Raw genomic sequence first — 19,143 nt, 5'->3', positions numbered from 1 at the left:
CCTCCTTTTTTTTTTAGAGTGTATATTTCCACCACTCTAACTGTAAACAAAAATACAATCAGACATGTTTTCTGCAAATGTCTGAGGGTTTAGAAGCACATACTTTCCAAAAATCAATCACCAAAATCCCCTAATTTACTGAGAAATGTGCGGAAAGTGTGTGGTTATGGGGATTTTTCCTACTTCTTGCACTCTTCCAGAGTTCATACAGGGAAAAAACAGAAACCTTTCAGGATTGCTGTTGTGGAAAATCCCCTGATTGTGGTTTTAATTCTCCAAAACAAAAAAAAAACCGGATGTAATACCTAATATCCACCACTAGAGGGTAGCACGTGCCTTCTATTTATTAATAACACACCTATGCTAGAATGAGGCTGCGTCCAAAACCACATACTACCCTACTAAATAGTATGTCAAAAAAAAAACGCCACCTATGGTAACTATGGTAACACTTGGTGGCGTTGCATTTTGACGTAGTATTTAGTAGGGTAGTGTGCGGAGCGGATTGGGACGCGGCCGCGGTGTGAAAGCAGCGGCCCTTCCTGTTTGCACGCGCTGTGCCGTATCGCGAGCCACACTGACGCCGTAACGCCGGACGCGCAGCGCTCGAGTATGTCTGCGCCCGTCCAGCGCGAGCGAGGCGAGCTTGTTTGCTTTCCTACGTGATATCGAAACCGAGACATGTCGCCATTATTATAGCGCCGAGCTGTTCGGTTCCTGTTGTTTGTTTGTTTGTATGAAATGAATTATTAGGCTCGTCGTGACGCTTCTCTCTTTCGATTTTTTTCGCAGCCACGAGCCTGTCAATGATTAGTGTCGCAGGCGCGCGCGCTCATGGCGGAGACTAAAATCATCTATCACATCGATGAGGAGGAGACTCCTTATTTAGTCAAACTCGCCGTTTCTCCCGACAAAGTCACGCTCGCCGACTTCAAAAATGTGCTCAGCAATCGGCCCGTCAATAGCTACAAATTCTTCTTCAAGTCCATGGACCAGGATTTCGGGTGAGTGTGTGTGTGTGTGTGTGTGTCTGCATTTGTTCAGCTCGTGTGTAGTTCTTACACAACAAAACGATCACACCCAGATCGCCATACGCCTTCAAAATTCCTGCAAACATGGACTCTGGTACTTTAATAATCCTAACCGACAGCTGTTGACAGCTGTTTTGAAACCTGTAAAGCCGATATTTAAGCTCTGTTGGCTTCAGCGGCCACATGGACCACAACACACACACACACACACACACACACACACAGCTCATTTTGGCATTCCAGTCACACTACAAGTTGCCACAAATATGGTGGCTGTGTCCTATTTCTAATTAAACCTGCTCTCACGTGCCTCTTTCTTTTGTGCTTCCTAACCCTTAATGAGCTCGTGCTCTCTTACCTTTAAATCTTATTCATCTTATTCTTACCCTTAACCTTTGCGCTGCATACACACACACACACACACACACACATATATATATATATATATATATATATATATATATATATATATATATATATATATATTATCACAGTAATATGCTAGGTACAGATAACGTCACGTGACCATTCTTCACCTCAGGTGGCTGTATCCAAACCCTTATCCTGTATTTCACACCTATAGCCCTTGTTATTGTGTTATTAGACCCCCCCCCACACACACACGTTATTATATATTTATAATTCCCAGAGCTGTAACATGAGCCAAACTGCTTTATTTACAATTTTAAACACCAATCTACAATTTATTTAACATAACCCCCCCCCCCAAACACACACTATTCTAACCTTAACCCAGGCTTTAATTAGCTCACCTTCAGGAAAATGTCACACAGATGAAATATAATCCAAAAGCTGACCTGAAGTGGCTTTGTTCCAAACCGTCCTATTAATGTAGCGCCCTCGCAGCTAGCAGTAGGGAGCCTGTTAAGGGGGAATCGTGTTAGTCGCCTTCTATTGCGCAGTCCTAACACTCAGTTAGACAATTAGACAAATTAGCTTGGTGTTATATTCAGTTTTTTTCTGCCGTGAAAGGATGTGTTAAATGAACACCTACAGCAGGGGAGGGAAAAATAATTAGATTATCCTACTTGTTTATGATGCACAACATGAATTATGGCAATTCGCTTTGTTTATAATGGCACGCGTTATTAATTATCAATTATTTATTCGTTCTTATTTAATCATAGTGATAATTGAAACGTTTCTACCAATTAATTGTCGTTCCACTATAATCCAGTACTTCTTACTGTATATCAGTATATCTTTAATTCTAAATTAATGCAGAATGAATTGAGATATAAATCTTACTATATTTGGGCCCTTTTTTTAATTTGTTTTATATTAAAACGTACAAGTCTAATAATTCTCATGATTATATATTTTTAATGGATTTATTTTCAACTCCCAGTGATGATCACCGTGATGGATTTGTCATATTGATGTTTAACACTGAGCTATGTACAGCAATAATAATAATTTAGCTGCACCTTTAAACGCATAAACTTCAATAGGATGCATGTTGTAAGGGCTAATCTCACGACAAAGAACGGCGTGACCGCCTCGCTTCCTCGACACGGCATCTACCAATGATGAGTCATTCACAAGCGAGTCGACTCTTTGATCCGGTTCTCTCAGGTGAAAGCTTAAAGCTGCTGCATATAGATTATGCATTTTTTTCCATTCGTTTTTCATGGAGGAAAGGCCATCACGCTTGAAGTGTAATTTATATGAAATGCCTCGTTTCAGGTGTCTGAGCTGATGGTTTAGTGTAGAAGGTGTGATGATGTTCGACTCTCAGGTTTTGAGTACGAATCAGCGTGACAGGAACGATCCACTGCACCGCTGAAGCTGTGGGCTAATGTATGTAATCAAGTGCTTTAGGAGAGACGATCAGTTATGAGGAAAACAGTAGTAAATCTCGTTAATGAAACACAGACACGGCTGACAGAATAACAGCAATGCTTACTGTCTTGCTTCCTGTTTTGTTAACGCACATATGTGGTGCAAATGCAATGCAAATTGATGTTCTTTGTCAGGGATTTGTAGAAGTGATGGATGTAAGTGGAGATTTTTGTGTAAAGAAAACCAGTGAAAACGAGAAGAACAGGAGCAACAAGGCACAACATGCAGGCTGTGGAGCGACGTCACAAACCTGACAATAAGACGTTGGAAAACAGGAACTTATATGTTGTTGTTGTTGTTGTTCTTTCGGCTGCTCCCTGTTTGGGGTCGCCACAGCGGATCATTTGGTTCGTATGTTTCAATTTGGCACAGGTTTTACGACTGATTCCCATCCTGACACAACTCTCCTATTTAACCTGGGCTTGGGACCACCACTGAGAGCTAGCTCTTCAGTGGCTGGGTTAGTGCCCCGCCCGGGAATCGAACCCGGGCCTCGACAATGAGAGCACAGGTTCCTGCTGCTGGACCACCAGGAGAAAACAGGAACTTATATAGCGGTGATAAACACCGTGAAACAAAATACAGGAGCGGGTGATGTAGATATGTGACTTACTGGGGCTGACAGGAAGTGTAGATAGATAGATAGATAGATAGATAGATAGATAGATAGATAGATAGATAGATAGATAGATAGATAGATAGATAGATAGATAGATAGATAGATAGATAGATAGATAGATAGATAGATAGATAGATAGATACTTTATTTATCCCAAAGGGTAGCTTAGTTCAGCACCCATTTAATGTCAATCATGACATTTTTTGATTTAGAAAATACATTATGATTTTTAAAGCCATAGCTGCTCGAAGACGAGGCATAACCACTCATAATAACACATTAGGAAAAAAAAACGTTTGGAGCCAAGAGTCAGCACTTATTGAGCCAAATAATTTGACTCACTGAAAAGCAACGGTCTGAAAACATCCACACAGCATCTAGGTTTCTAATGGTTCTCAAATCTGCAGCCAGTACAAAAGCAATAGGTGACTCTTTGTACCTTCGATCCAGTCTTAGAAATATTATTGAAATTGTACATGCCTCAAAGCATCCTGCGTTCATTAGCAGTTAGGTTTTTGCGTATTGTAGATGCCATAATGGAACAGTGGTTTGGACATACAATATATTGCCAAAAGTTTTGCGGCAAATTACACAAATCATTTGAATTCAGGTGTTGTTTTTCAGGGGTTGGGCTTGGCCCCTTAGTTCCGGTGAAATGAACTGTTAATGCTTCAGCATACCAAGACATTTTGGAGAATTTCATGCTCCCAAATTTTGTGGGAACAGTTTGGGGATGACCCCCTTCCTGTTCCAACATGACTGTGCATAAAGCAAGGCCTATAAAGACACGGATGAGCGAGTTTGGTGTGGAGGAACTTGACTGCCCTGCACAGAGTCCTAACCTCAACACCTTTGGGATGAATTAGAGCGGAGACTGTGAGCCAGGCCTTCTCGTCCAACACCAGTGTCTGACCTCATAAATGTGCTTGTAGAGGAATGGTCAAAAATTCCCATAAACACACTCCTAAACCTTGTGGAAAGCCTTCCCAGAAGAGTTGAAGCTGTTATAGCTGCAAAGGGGCGGGGTCAACTCCAAATTACATTCATGTGCATTTCATGTAAATGCAGATGTCCCAAAATTTTTGGCAATATAGTGTATGTTAAGGTTCAAGGTTCTTTATTTATCACGTGTCTATGTGATGTAATGTAGTGAAATGTTTTTTTTCTTAGTTCCTAGTCCCAGATTGCAACAACGAACTGAACCAACAACAAACTAAAGAAAGACACACACACACATAATAAAAATAGAATAAGCATATAATAAAATATTGTTGAAGAAGACACAATTAGGGGTTAAATTTGGGTGGGAGCTGCAGTCTGGCACTAGACTAGTCTGTTTTATATAAATGGCAACTCCAATACTATAATTTGACATGCGAGTCGGTGGATTGGCTATTCTAAACCTGTTCGTAGGTATGAATGTGTGTGTGTGTGTGTGTGTGTGTGTGTGCATGCATGGTGCTCTGCTATCCAGGATGTACTCCCACCTCGTGGCCAGTATTCATCAAAACCCAGTACAAAGCAGTTACTGAAGATGAATAAACCTCACCCCAGAATTAAAACTGTCAAAGTGAGAACACTATATTTCTTGAGGAAGGATTTCAAAACCTGTGATTAAGTACTAGTCCTGGACTACTGATTGGACGGTTGTGAGGAGAGTACTTCCTTTTAACCCTCTCTGCTCCAGAGGCTCGTTTTGTTTTGTGCTCTACACTTTAATATGTGACAGTCCAACAACAACAGCTTTCACAAAAGGGATATGTGGTCAGATTCTGAAAAAATGGGACGTATATTTTACATTAAAAATATTATGTTTCTCATTATAATTTCATTTTTTATTCTAAAACGATTTAAATATGTTATATAAAATGACTAGATTGAACGATGTAGAGTAAGATCTCACGAAATATCAGAAGGATGTAGGCACTGATTGGATCTATAACTATAGTATTAAATGTAGGCGTTTGAAGCCTTTATGGTAGGATAGTGCAGTGGTAATGTGTCTGTTGTAAAACACCGTGTTGTGGGTTCGAATATCAGCTCTGGTAAGAGTTCGATGTTTTCAGGGTTTTGAAAATACATCCTCAAATCATGTTAGATGTACTAAAACGAATTGTGTTCATGTTATTCAGTTCAATGATGATGTATGCATTTAAATGAAGTAAAGTCGTTCAGCTATTTTTTTATTGTTGGGTTTGAACTGAGATCGATCATAAGCACTGCTCTCTTGTAGTAATGACTATTCATTTGTAGCTCCATAGCTGCTTGGTGAGTTTGAGTTATGCCCTCACTGGGCTTTAGCACTCACACACAGACTTTGAGTCTTTAATGAAATGGAAACAGTCGTATCTAGTGCAGGAAAAAGCAGCCTTGGATGAATATACTCATCTAAACACTCATTTTCGTGGATTTCGAGAAAGCTTTTCTATTAGGAATGTTCCAAGTTTATTCGAGGACCTTTTAATCAGGAGTGTTTCCAGTCAGTGCATGTCTGTTCAACCTGTACAGGAAATATTCTTCATAGCATCAAGCCTTGTGCATCATTCCTCAAGTTTCCATTGTAGCTCCTTCTGTTTTTCATAGAAGCGTCTCTCACTCGGTTCAGTAGGAGAGATTCTTTCGTAGCTCTGTACTCCGGTCAGATTTTGACCAGGACATCAAACAAATGAGTAAAAAGAAAGTGAAAAAACAAACATGAACTGCTGTTCTACTTGTATTAAACTCTCACTCTTGTAGCTGCCTCTTTTTTTTTTCAAGCATCGGGTATGAAGGCCGTGTTAAAATCATGCTGTGCTTGATGAGAGAAAATGCACATGGCAACACAATCAGTAGCAGGTTTCTCACACGTTATATTTAGCTCGGATTACATCATGGAAAAAAGTAGTTCCGAATAATAAAAAAAAATGTTAGCACAGATGTCAGACATTAAGGAAATTATTTTTCATTACGAATGCTCCTAATGCATCAGTGGTCGTATAAATTCCCCTAAAATATACCAAAATATATCTACTTCTCTAGTGTATTAATGTCATTAGATGTTCATTATTTCACAGAATGTTATTTATATCTGTGAGTTCTAAGGTGTTAATTCGTTTTCTATAACCGAGACAAAGCGCACGTTTATATCGCTGCACTCATTACAATATATTATCGTTTCTATAGTAACAGATTACACAGGGGCTTGGATACTGAATGCTCCACATATACTGATTGAAAAGTGAGTGCAGTTTTTGATATAGTGAGTTTTCTGCGAGGAGAACGGTATACACTGATTAGCCATAACATTATGAGCAGTGACTGGTGAAGTGAATAACACTGATGATCTCCTCATCATGGCACCTGTTAGTGGGTGGGATATATTAGGCAGCGAGTCAACATTTTGTCGTCAAAGTTGATGTGTTAGAAGCAGGAAAAATGGACAAGCGTAAGGATTTGAGCGAGTTTGACAAGGGCCAAATTGTGATGGCTAGACGACTGGATCAGAGCATCTCCAAAACTGCAGCTCTTGTGGGGTGTTCCCGGTCTGCAGTGGCCAGTATCTATCAAAAGTGGTCCAAGGAAGGAACAGTGGTGAGTCGGCGACAGGGTCATGGACGGCCAAGGCTCACTGATGCATGTGGGGAGCGAAGGCTGGCCCGTGTGATCCGATCCAACAGACGAGCTACTGTTGCTCAAATTGCTGAAGAAGTTAATGCTGGTTCTAATAGAAAGGTGTCAGAATACACAGTGCATGATGGGTCAGGGCTGTTTTAGCAGAAAAAGGGGGACCAACACAATATCAGGCAGGTGGTCATAAGGTTATGCCTGATCCGTGTATGTAGCATTTCTGGAAAGAGTCTTTAGTGTCAGCGCTTTAACCGTCAGAGTTGAACCTTTCATTTTTCTGACACTAGACGTTGGGCATCGTGGTGTCAAATGGTCAAACAGCATTTTTTTTTGTTTTATGAACTTAAAGAGAGAAAAAAGAAAAGCTGGCACAACATAAAAAGTAACTGTAAACAGATAAAAATGTGGCATGATGTGCTTTAAAAAATAACAATTGTTAGTATTTCATCAGTGCTGACAATGTAAATCTCAGTACTTATAAAGTTTCTTTCTTCCCTTCCATATTATGGAAATGAGGAGGCACAGGAAGGATGTGGAAATGAAACGAAGTGGCAGCAGTAATGGAACCGCGTGTGTTTATGTGCTAGGAAATGCATTTAAGTGTCAGACATGATTTTGTGTTTTGAGACCTCGTGTGTTGTGGTTTTCATTTCACGCCTGTGATCTTAGACTTTCATCAGGGCCTTTTAAACATCAGAGGCCTGACACGTGCACACACGTCATACGTCCGCATCCCAGCATGACCTTGCAAGCGGAACCGGCTTTTCCTGGTTACACACCGCAGTTGACTCGCAGCGTTTATTACGCTGTCCTTCTCCGTCCTGACAGCATGTCGGGGCCTGGAGAGCACAAGACTGATTGCATGAACAAACATTGTGTTTGTCCTTCAAAGTCCAGCTCTCAGGGTTCACTCAGGTGGCAGATGTTTGGTTTTGTTGGACTGCTTCCTTGGATATGTTTAAAATATAGCTGGTAGCCATCTAAAAAGTATTAATATAGAAAGTTTAATCTCTTAGGACTTTGATTACAGCTTACTGACTTAATAAATACAGCATATTGTCTCTGAGAGTAAATACAGCATATTGTCTCTAATACAGCATAGTGTCTCTAAATGTTTAAAGTAAGTATTAGGATTTTACCGTCATGTAAAAATAAACACATTTCTAATGGATTTCTGCTTAGCTGTAATAAACTACCATCTCTTGCACATCTGTAATTGTTCACAGTATCAACTGTCGCTGAATCTGAAGCTCAAGAGAGCAAGAGCCGAGTCGAACACAGTGTTAACTATCTGCTTAAAAATGTTTTATTTATTTACTAAAATAATCTTTATGTATTTAGTTTTTATGAGTCAGACGTTGAGTCAAACAGTTCAAAACCAGGAAGAACATGGAACTAGGAAATGAGAAACAAGATTAGACACGAGATATGTTTCACAGACTAAAACATTATCAAGATTTAATACAGCACAGGTGCACACAGTCAGGTAACATGCCAATGACAAAACAAAAACAAATGCCAACATCAGCGCTTTGCCCTTGTCGCCATGGGAACCATGATGCCATGGAGGAATCTGTTGCAAATGTGCGAGAGATGATGAAGATTAGCAGTATTTTTTTGGGATCAGACTCCTCGCTATTATTAAATAATAGAAGTGTAACGATACACTCCAGCCACGGTTCACTTCGATTCACATTACTGAGACACGATTCATATCAAACTGACTCTCAAAATATTTTGAACAAAATGTTAATAATGGTTAATTAATATTAAGAATAATATGGTCAATAAAATATACCACAGATTCATCATATCTTCTATCTATCAAAAATTAAATAAATAAATTCTCTCTAAAATTTTAAAAAATAAACAAAGGCATCATTTTAACTGGAAATAGAGTTCCAAAGTTTGCTAAAATCCCCTTTTTTTCTCAGGCACTGTAGATTGCAGTGTTATTGTACCTGTAACTCTTTGTAACTGTTAAAACGTCATTGTGTAACCATGTAACCTGTAACAGAGGTCAGTCGTTGTGTTCCGGACCCATCAGTCACTGTGCTCATGATTCTCAGTAACGGTGCATGCTCTCCATGAGGGAACATGCTACCATCGTGCTCTTTATACTGTTTATTTGCACAGGTTGGGACATTTGGTGTTTAAACTGAGCAACTGTGTTACTTATAACTACTCAAAAGCTGATTTCTACAAAGTGAATCGCATTATTGCAAACATAATTTGAGCCACTTTCATTTAAATGCAACATTTATATGATTTTTATAAATAAACTTTTACATTTCCGGCATTTTATCAGATGCCCTTATCCACCCAGAGCAACTTAGGTTTCATCTCATTTTATACAACTGAGCGATTGAGGGTTAAGGGCCTTGCTCAAGGGACCAGCTTGGTGGACCTGGGATTCAGACTCACAACCCTCTGATCAGTAGCCCAGCACCTTTAAGCTACCAGATCCCTATTAACAATATTTATTTGGTCATGGAAAGTTCAGCATCAGCATGAGATTGAATGAGAAAATCCAACCTGCAGCATCACATCGTAATCATTTGTCCTAGGCAGTATATTTAGTGCAGTAATATATTAATCAAAGTAACCGCTATCACGAGACGTGTTGTGGATATCGAGCCTGCCTGCTTTTGTCAGAGTAACTTATTTATTTATATAGCCTTCGCTGTAGTAGTTGCGTTTTCCCTTTGCAATATTTCCCAAGTAATCAGAAAATGTTTAGTGTTGATAGGTACCTGCCAAAAGTTTTGGGACACCCCTCCAAATCGTTGAATTGAGGGGTTGTGTTTCAGGGGTTGGGCTTGGCCCCTTAGTTCCAGTGAAAGGAACTGTTAATGCTTCAGCATACCAAGACATTTGGGACAATTTCATACTCCCAGCTTTGTGGGAACAGTTTGGGGATGGCCCCTTCCTGTTCCAACTTGCCTTGTGAGTTTGGTGTGGAGGAACTTGACTGGCCTGCAACCCGATAGAACACCTTTGGGATGAATTAGAGTGGACACTGTGAGCCAGACCTTCACATCCAACATCAGGCCTGACCAAATGCGCATCTAGAGGAATGGTCAAAAATTCCCATAAAAACACTCCTAAACCTTGTGGAAAGCCTTCCCAAAATAGTTGATGCAGTTATAGCTGGGTGAACGCCATATTAAATTCATGTGCATGTAAAGGCAGATGTCCCAAAACTTTTGGCAATATAGTGTATCTTGTCCCAAAATTGTCATGACATGCAATAACCTCAGGATCCTGCTTTCTGAAGAAAATTAAGATATGCCTGAGCTAAACCTTTTGGAGCTTTAAACATCATATTCAAGACTTCAAAGTTATTACAGAGCTTAATGGGCATCTAATGAAAACGTGAGTAATTAGGCACTGAATTTTTCCGGTAAGGACGAGGTTACAGCGCTCTGAACTACCTGAAGCTTAATTAAAATAAACTGCAGCTTTTATGCAGATTATAATTAAAGTGAGTCCTGAGTACAAAATATATGTAGGTGTTGATTTTAATCAGTCTTACAGTCCTCAAAGAAAATTTTAACCCTGTAAAGTCATTTATTTACACTAAAGAAGTACGGCTATACATTATTAAGTAACAAGAAACTAAAAGGTAGCTGTGAGAGAGAGGAAGGTAAAATATTGATGTTAAAATATGTCTAATACTTTCTGCTCCACTCAGTTAAATATATGAGCATTAAAGACAGAGGAGGAAGAGTCATTTACTTCTCTCAGCTCTTTGACGGATCGAGTCAGTAAGATGTGAGTCGAGCTGCAGTCCTGCACAGTGTGGAGAGGAGGCAGAAAGCTGCTCTCCTGAGGCTCCCATCAGCGTGCTATTCATCTGGCCTGGTGTGTTGTGTGTTTGTTTTGATTGCTGACAGAATCCCACGTGGGATTATGCAGCATCTGGCTTAGTTCAGACTTGCAGCTGGAGCGCTCCATATCACAGGAAATCCCTGAAACAGATAAGCGAGAACATCAACAGGGCAGCCGTGTTGGTGTGAAGCAGCTCTGATTAACACCTCAGTGTGGCTCGCTCTGTCAAGTCCCAGCTTACGTGTGATTATTTGAAAAGTACATGCCTGATACCTGTCAGTTTGGTTGATTCTAAGGGCATATGTAACAGTGTACTGTAAAAATAATTCATTCATGTACCATTTGTCAAACACAACGCCTGCGGGCCAAATCCGGCTTAACTAAAACGACAGCCTTTTCCACTTATCCAAAGCGTCGTTATTGTAAACTGCTGGATATACGTGACGTGTTTCTACTGCTAGGCTGTGGTCCAGGCAGAATTCAAGTTTGACACCACTTTTATATACGTTTAAACCATTCCCATAGATGTAAAGGCACTGAAATCTTTTCCTGGTGTTGTGTGATTCTTTAAAAAATCCTACACGATTCACACTTCAAAAAATTCAGAAGCAGTGTGATCATCTTCACAAGTCTGTTTTTACAAAATATTCCGTTCCCCGGGTTTTCTGTCATTGATGCAGAGTGTATTGAAATTTCAAATAAGATTATTTACTTCAGGCTTTTTCCTGCTTTGGATGGAGAAGAGAAAGGAAGACGGTTGAAGTGTCAGAAGCACGCTTGTTAGCCTGCAGCATAATAAGACACCTGTTGTATTCATTCTTGCATATAGTGGAGCAGAACAGCAGCAGAGTGATGTCTTTATTTCTTTTGAAAACACTGTAACTTAATGAATCGAGGATGTTTAACCGTACACGTACGTTGTACACTTTGTTTTTAGACATGCAGTTTGGGGATATTCCGTATCGGATGAAATTATTATAATTACATTTCTAACATGATGTTCAAGACTCAAGAATCAAGAAGCTTTTATATTCATTTCAATCACATATAACTGACACAGAACACGAATATAAAATGAAATAATGTACAACATTTGTAACACGTATTGTGCAAAAAACTGCAGTAGCAGCGGCTGAGGTAGTGCAAATAGAAATAAACATAAATATAGCAGCGGATGAAATATTAACATTGAGGTAGTCCAATAAGTAATGAACAATATAGGTTTGTTCACACAGGTGTGAGAGAGTTTTTGTGTGTGTGTGTGTGTGTGTGTGAGAGAGAGAGAGAGTTTTGTACAATTCAGTCCTGGGTGGGAAGAAACTGTTACACAGTCTGGTTGTGAGGGCCCGAATGCTCCGGTACCTCCTTCCAGATGGCAGGAGGGTGAAGAGGATATTGAGGAAAATTATGACGTTAATTTCCAGAAAACAGAAGCTTGCCATCTGAGTCCTGATTGGTCAGAGCAACACAGCCTGTCTGAGCTATTTATTTACTTCATTTGTTTTAATTTCCATATGAGGAGTTTGGCATTCACAGTAAATGATCATTTAGGTAAAGCGAAACCGTATTAAACAGTGACATCCTCACCTCAGCTCCCGTCATAAAAAACAAACACACACATGGTCAGAGTTTTCCTGTAAAAAGGTACAAGGTCATGTTTACCCTGAACTGCTTGACCCTTTGAACTGCTGTTGTGGGAGACTTTCTATATTTCTATATAAATATTTCTATATATTATTCGATATTAAGCTTGAATTGATTCATTTTGCGATAGCAGTGATGTGCTTAGATGGTACTAATATATTTTATATGAAACCGAATATTTTTTTAGGCTATACTGTCTGTCAAGCAGACATGAAAGACAACAGACCCGGAAATCAAACCTCCAGTGATGCAAGCAGCCATCTGATATTGTGACCAATCACAGGTAGAAGGAGGTCTCTGAATAAAAGAAGCAGTATTTAGGAGCTCACTGGAAATTTCCACACTAGGGATATATCTGAATATTAAAACGATCACGCATTCCCCCTCTCTGTGTGTGTTTGGCACGCTTAGCTTATTTTTTTGCTTCTTCCCTGAACTTCTTTGTTCTCACCTACATGTGGGTTTGGCTGTGATTTGAGTTTTGAGTCTTGACCCCGCCCCTGTCTTCTCATCGGTTTATCTTCCTATTGTGTCTTGATGTACCCACCTGTTTCCTGTACAGTTCCTGATTAGTTTGTCTCCTGCGCCTTTGTTTCAGCGCAAAAGTCTCGTCATTGTTATGTACGCTCCTGGTCCGTGCTCGCTCGTCTTTTCTTGTTGCTTTATTTTTAGAAATTCTAGTTAGACTTCCTTGTTTTGACTCGTGCTTGTGTTTCCTATATGCTTGTTTTACGCTGTCTGCTTGTTCTCTCACCACTTGTGTCTTGCCTTCAAAACTCACCTAATGTTACACATGCATATTTTATTTGCATATGGAGCTTGAAAGGTTTGGGGCAGGGTTGCCATGTTTAATCAAAATTCCCCACAGTAAAAAATCCACACAAAAAGACTTGAATCTAGCCTCGGTCAGTAGACAAGGAAGACACATTTTTCTTCTTTCTTTTTTTTTGTCTCTGCACGCTTTAACAGCGGTGTGCATGCATTTCTGATTTATTTATAGAGCTGCTGCTCCGCATACCACACGCAGTCAGCATGCTGTGCACAGGGCAGCATAATTCTGCTGGGGCTCAGGAAAAAGTAATAAAATTTTAAAATATTTACTCAGAAGCGCATTTCTCGTGTTTGCTCTCGGATCACTAAACAAATACGGCTACAGATACTGACCTTGCATCGCATCCCTTCTGTGCACACAGCAACACACAAACTGACACCACTGCGTCTTGAGCCCTCGAAAGACATCTTTGCTGTCATTTTCTTTTGCCTGTAACATTATGCATGCTGTCTGTTTTATCCAAGTTTTGCATTCCAACTCAAAAGCTCATTTCTGTTTCATTTCATTTTTATCCCCCCACAACCATTACGTGTTTTAAATGCAAAGTTAATGTTGCTTTCTCTAGTTTCTATACTAACTCGTATATTATCGAGGACACATACCTCCTATTCTTGCCTACTTCCTGGTGAGTTTCCTCTGTTGGCCTTGGAGCTCTGGAGCAAGCTGTAGTTGTTGTTTTTTTCATTACTTACCCCGTTTTAACGTCATCTTTTAGTTCCTAGGTCACATGACCTGGAAGTTCTGCACAAGCTCAGAGGAAGCAGCTTGCATTATCAGAATACTGAGAGAATTTCTAATGACATGGCATGTGGATTATATTATATACTGTGTGTATGTGTGTTGGAGGGGGTGCCTGATGTGACAGGAGACCAGCAGGTGTGTGTGTGTGTGCTGAACCATGTCACAGAGGGTTAAAGGCTAACTGCAGGGTATTTCTGTAGAGAATTTACAGCCAGGGAGGAACACCGAAAGCACTCATGCTAACATTCTTGATCATCCTATTAATAACCCATCTCTTGCCCTGACACCCTCACTACACACTCTCTCTCACACACACACACACGCATTTATTCTGTTATGCAATTTTTTTGTGGATCAACACTTGTGGCCTTCAGCAGCTGGAGTTTTATCTAAACTGCATTAGGTAGTTTTGAAGTCTGACTGCAAGATGGAGTAGATTTCAGTGGCTCGGTCAAACAGAACCATCCAGCATTCCCAGGATGGGTTGCTAGCAGTTAGGAGCTAAATGGAAAATTCCACTATTTGAGCGTGACATGCTTTCGGTATGCTTCAGCTTTTGCAAATAGACGAGAACATGAGCTCAGAGTTCTGAAAGGAGTCCTAACTGCTCTGTGTGCGTGTGTGTGGGTGTGTCCTCCACAGGGTGGTCAAAGAGGAGATCTCCGACGATAACGCCAAGCTCCCCTGCTTCAACGGAAGAGTGGTGTCCTGGGTAAGTGAGACGGATGTCCTGCGTCCTGTCCCCCTTCGTGACAGACATTCAAGCTTCATATAGCACAGTGTAACGTTACAGTGTTTGCAATGCGATGATGATGCATACACACTCACACCCATGTAACACACTGTGAAGTTTGCACACAATAATGCAGTGAAGAGAGATACACTGACATGCTGGCCTCCACGACACATGGCACTATAAAAATATTTCACAACCCTTTCAAAAGCCGTAAGACCTAAGACACTAAGATTAAGACAAAATGCAGCACCAGTGAGGTGTCCAGCTCACCTTCTGCCCAAGCAACATAGTCATTCTTGTGTGGCATCAAGTTTATTTAACATTTTTTCCCTAGAAACCTGTTTTCTTTTGTCCATGTTCAGCATTGAATGTCTTTGACATGTCACACTCCACAGTGGTGGTTTAAAGCTCATTTAAAAGTAGACACTCAGGGCTTTAAGAATTAGTTTTTCTTCAGTATACCTCTGTTTATCTCACCTCCTCGGAGCAATATATTAATGGAAGTTTTTTTCAAGAAAGAGTTTCTTCACACATCTTCAAAGTAAATGGTGATATCAAACCTATCCCTGCTCTCCAAGTGCTTGTACATAGATATCTCAAATTCAACCACTCAATCTTCAACCACTAAAATCCAGGTCAAAACGTTTTAGTCTCCTGACTAATTTTATATCAGACTTGCAGCAATAAAATAATTCATTTGTACGTACTGATTGAAAAGGTCAGACAAGTCGATTTCCATTTCCACCGGCAAGATGCAACGGCAGCGTACTTGGATGACTTTGTAAACATCAATTATCTGGGCACAACAAGCTGAATACTTATTAGTGGACAAAATGTATTATACTGATTCAACCACTTAAAGCCTTGTCGTATTATTCAGCTGTTCATCCTAAAGCTTATTAGGTAGATGATATTCTGTATGTATTATATACACCGATCAGGCATAACATTATGAGCACCGACATGTGAAGTGAATAACACTGATTACTGTATCTCCTCATCATGGCACCTGTTAGTGGGTGGGATATATTAGGCAGCAAGTGAACATTGTGCTCAAAGTTGATGGTAGAATCAGGAAAAATGGACAAGCGTAGGGGTGTTTCGGGTCTGCAGTGGTCAGTAGGTCCATCAAAAGTGGTCCAAGGAAGGAACAGTGGTGAACCGGCGACAGGGTCATGGGCGGCCAAGGCTCACTGATGTACATGGGGAGCAAAGGCTGGCCCGTGTGATCCGATCCAACAGACGAGCTACTGTTGCTCAAATTGCTGAAGAAGTTAATGCTGGTTCTGATAGAAAGGTGTCAGAATACACAGTGCATGATGGGTCAGGGCTGTTTTGGCAGCAAAAAGGAGACCAACACAATATCAGGCAGGTGATCATAATGTTATGCCTGGTCGGTGTACATTGTATGTATGTATTATCTAGTAGCTACTGTGAAACTACTCAGAAAGGAATGTAGTTTGCAAGAGTTAGGAATGTAGACTTGACCTGCCGGCAGGTTCCTTCAAGTCTAAAGGGTTAAAGACGTCATCAGCTTGCCAAATTTCAAAAGAATAAAAAGCTCTATTTCTTTAGGAATAACAAAACCTGTGTCTACATGCACTGGCTTTACTGTAGTTTCTAGATTATATACTGTATAATAAGCTTTATGCTGAATAATTGAGTAATAAGCCAGGGTTTATGTGGTTAAAATCAGTATAAAAGATTTTAACACCTTAATAGTGTTTGCCTGTTAAAAGACACGCTGCTGTTTACACAGCCATTAAAGTATATTCTTTCATCGGCTTGTTTACAAAGAAAGCAGTCTGGTGTATTGGCTTTAACAACAAATATGTCATCACGAATATTAAAACCGACTTTCCGTATGGATAACAGAGCCTTGAGTATTATATGATTCCCATACTCACATCCTCTTAAGTCGTACATGATGAGGTGGGCAACTTTAGTCCTGATCAAATCTTTCAATTCGGTCATTTTTCTGGACTATTTTCTGCTACAAATACCTCATACACCCATTAAAGAATAGAAATGGCAATCAGTCTAACACTCTTTACTTTGGAAAGTAAGGGAAGGACGTTTCGGGAAGACAACCTAAATATCTTGATGAAACCCCCTCAAAGCATAGGGGTGAACATGCAAACTCCACCCACACAGGATAGAGGTAGGAATCGAACCCCAACCCTGAAGGTGCAAACACTGAACATGTATTTTTTAATTTCTGTAAGGAAATCTTTAAAAAGGCTCTGTGAAATGTGAACTTTCCTCTGTAAAATGTGCGTGTAGTATTCGCTATTACTTAAAACTAGTATTTCGAACTTCCAATTAAATTGTTTTCCTCAGGTCAGTAGTTCGGGTGCTCGGTGCTCAGACTAATTGGCAGCTTTAAGAAACGTCTCCTGGGTGAAGCTGCTTGAGAAGATGCCAAGAGCAGTCAAATATTTCTATTTATAATATAAACTAGTTTCAAAATAGTAAAATTGAAGAAAAATCGACCATGAGATAATAAGCAGGTTGGTCAGAATTTTGCAAAACCATCTCCTGCTTTTCCCAAACATAGGCACAAGTTTTAAATAATGAGCAACAAAAGTGTTGAACCTCAAATGGAGCTTGTGCACCCTATCTAAGTGCTTCCAGTATAGATGTAGCTTCCCTACATGTCATGGGCATGTAGCCGAATAATTATGAAGCCCAGCTTGCACAAAAAGCTGTCTCTGTAACAGGCCCAAACCAATCGGTATACACGGTTAGGAAAGTATGTATAATTCATGGAGGCTTTTCGTGTAGACACAGTTGTCTCCATCATTTTTATATTTATATTTCTTAACCTGGATCAGTCTGTTATGTTCTTTCCAGATGCCCTCTTCCTCATCTCAGGGATTTTTTTTCCTTTCAGTTGTCTCTTTCATTTCAGCAGCTAGGTTGACACTGAAAACCTCAGTGGCTAAACGTGTGCTTTAATGTGTGCCCTGTGTAAGATGTGATCATGTTCACTGCATAAAATACACCAGTGGATCAGACGAAAAGAGAAAATACAACAAAATAGCATTTTAGAACGCTAGCAGCTCCACGAGCAACGTCTTGTATGTGATTGGTACAATGCAATGTACAAATACAATGTATTTTGTGAGTAGCTACACTAGAGAATTTATATGAACTGTATGTACATCCCTGTTACTAACTGAACCAGTGATGCTCTTTGATTACGACATGTTAATCTTGATCTAGAACAGAAATGCTGGCTTTGAGTTTGACAAATGTATTTTAACAAATAGCCAAATTGTTTTTCATGGATTTGGCCATGTGCGTTGGTTTTAGCCGGACATGAGCTACCCACTTAACACTCATTATTGAGCTTATGAAAGCACATAACAGCGCCTGTGTCTGTAGGCCAGTTTGCATAATCCTTTAGGGTCCATGCTTGTTCCCAGCTCACTAAATGCATTCTGTTGTAGTCCCTCTTCCTGCATTGCTTATTTATGCGAGACCACTAGTCGCTGTGGAGAGGCTCTTCCTGAGATCTTTGTTTTTACATGTGTGTGTGTTTGGCTGTAGTTGGTGCTGACTGAAAGCACACACTCAGATGGCGGATCTCAGTGCCCAGAGAGTCACGCCGAGCTGCCACCCCCGCTGGAGCGAACAGGAGGCATCGGCGACTCGAGGCCCCCTTCATTTCAGTAAGTATTCAATATAAGCACCGCTAATTAACTTTTATTACAGCAACACTACATGTGTAGTGCACATATTGTTTCATAGCAATCAATTTGAATAACGCTATAAACACAGCAGGAAATTAATGCATGCTGGAGCTGTAATTAAACCACAACCTATAAAGCCAGACCAGGATTGGATGTAATGGATGTAGTGTGCTGGATTATATGGAAATATTCCAGGAATACATCACAAAATGCTGTACACATAGCTACCGAGTTACAGGCGCAAGCATGCACTTCATACCTAGTCATAAGGCTTCAGGAGTTTTAGAAACCGACTTGTTTAAATATTGGGTGCTCAAGGTTGAAAAGTCGTCTGGACAAAAGGATAGACGAATGCTGACATTACACACGTCTGTGTCAAATTATCGAGAATATTCAGGACAGATGCTGGATACACACTATGATTTGCATTTCCGTTCGCCAGTGTTTCAGAAAATCACTTCAAATTTGCAGCTTATTTAGACAGAAACATATCCATCACTGCACGGCTGATTCGTCTCGGTCCAGTCTGGTGTCCTGACAGCAGC

General features: G+C 40.2%; 1 protein-coding gene and 1 long non-coding RNA gene across 2 annotated transcripts in view; one reads left to right on the top strand and one right to left on the bottom strand.

Annotated features, from left to right (window-relative positions):
* Window positions 1–495: 495 nt before the first annotated feature.
* dvl1a (dishevelled segment polarity protein 1a) overlaps window positions 496–19,143 on the top strand; it is a 41,492-nt gene continuing 22,844 nt past the window's right edge. Inside the window, exons 1-3 of the mRNA XM_058409571.1 lie at window positions 496–1,004; window positions 14,810–14,879; window positions 18,456–18,577. Of these exons, the coding sequence (XP_058265554.1) occupies window positions 835–1,004; window positions 14,810–14,879; window positions 18,456–18,577 (362 nt within the window). The 5' untranslated portion in view covers window positions 496–834. The remainder of the gene's footprint in view (window positions 1,005–14,809; window positions 14,880–18,455; window positions 18,578–19,143) is intronic.
* On the bottom strand, window positions 8,546–14,165 carry LOC131365762 (uncharacterized). The gene is made up of 3 exons (XR_009206741.1): window positions 14,029–14,165; window positions 13,759–13,855; window positions 8,546–11,090 (listed from the first exon to the last, which is right to left on the bottom strand). It is a non-coding gene; the product is annotated as an uncharacterized LOC131365762 (long non-coding RNA).

Source organism: Hemibagrus wyckioides, linkage group LG15, assembly GCF_019097595.1.
Source record: "Hemibagrus wyckioides isolate EC202008001 linkage group LG15, SWU_Hwy_1.0, whole genome shotgun sequence".
In the NCBI taxonomy this organism is placed as follows: Eukaryota; Metazoa; Chordata; class Actinopteri; order Siluriformes; family Bagridae; genus Hemibagrus; species Hemibagrus wyckioides.
This window is presented reverse-complemented; position numbering and strand designations above follow the sequence as displayed.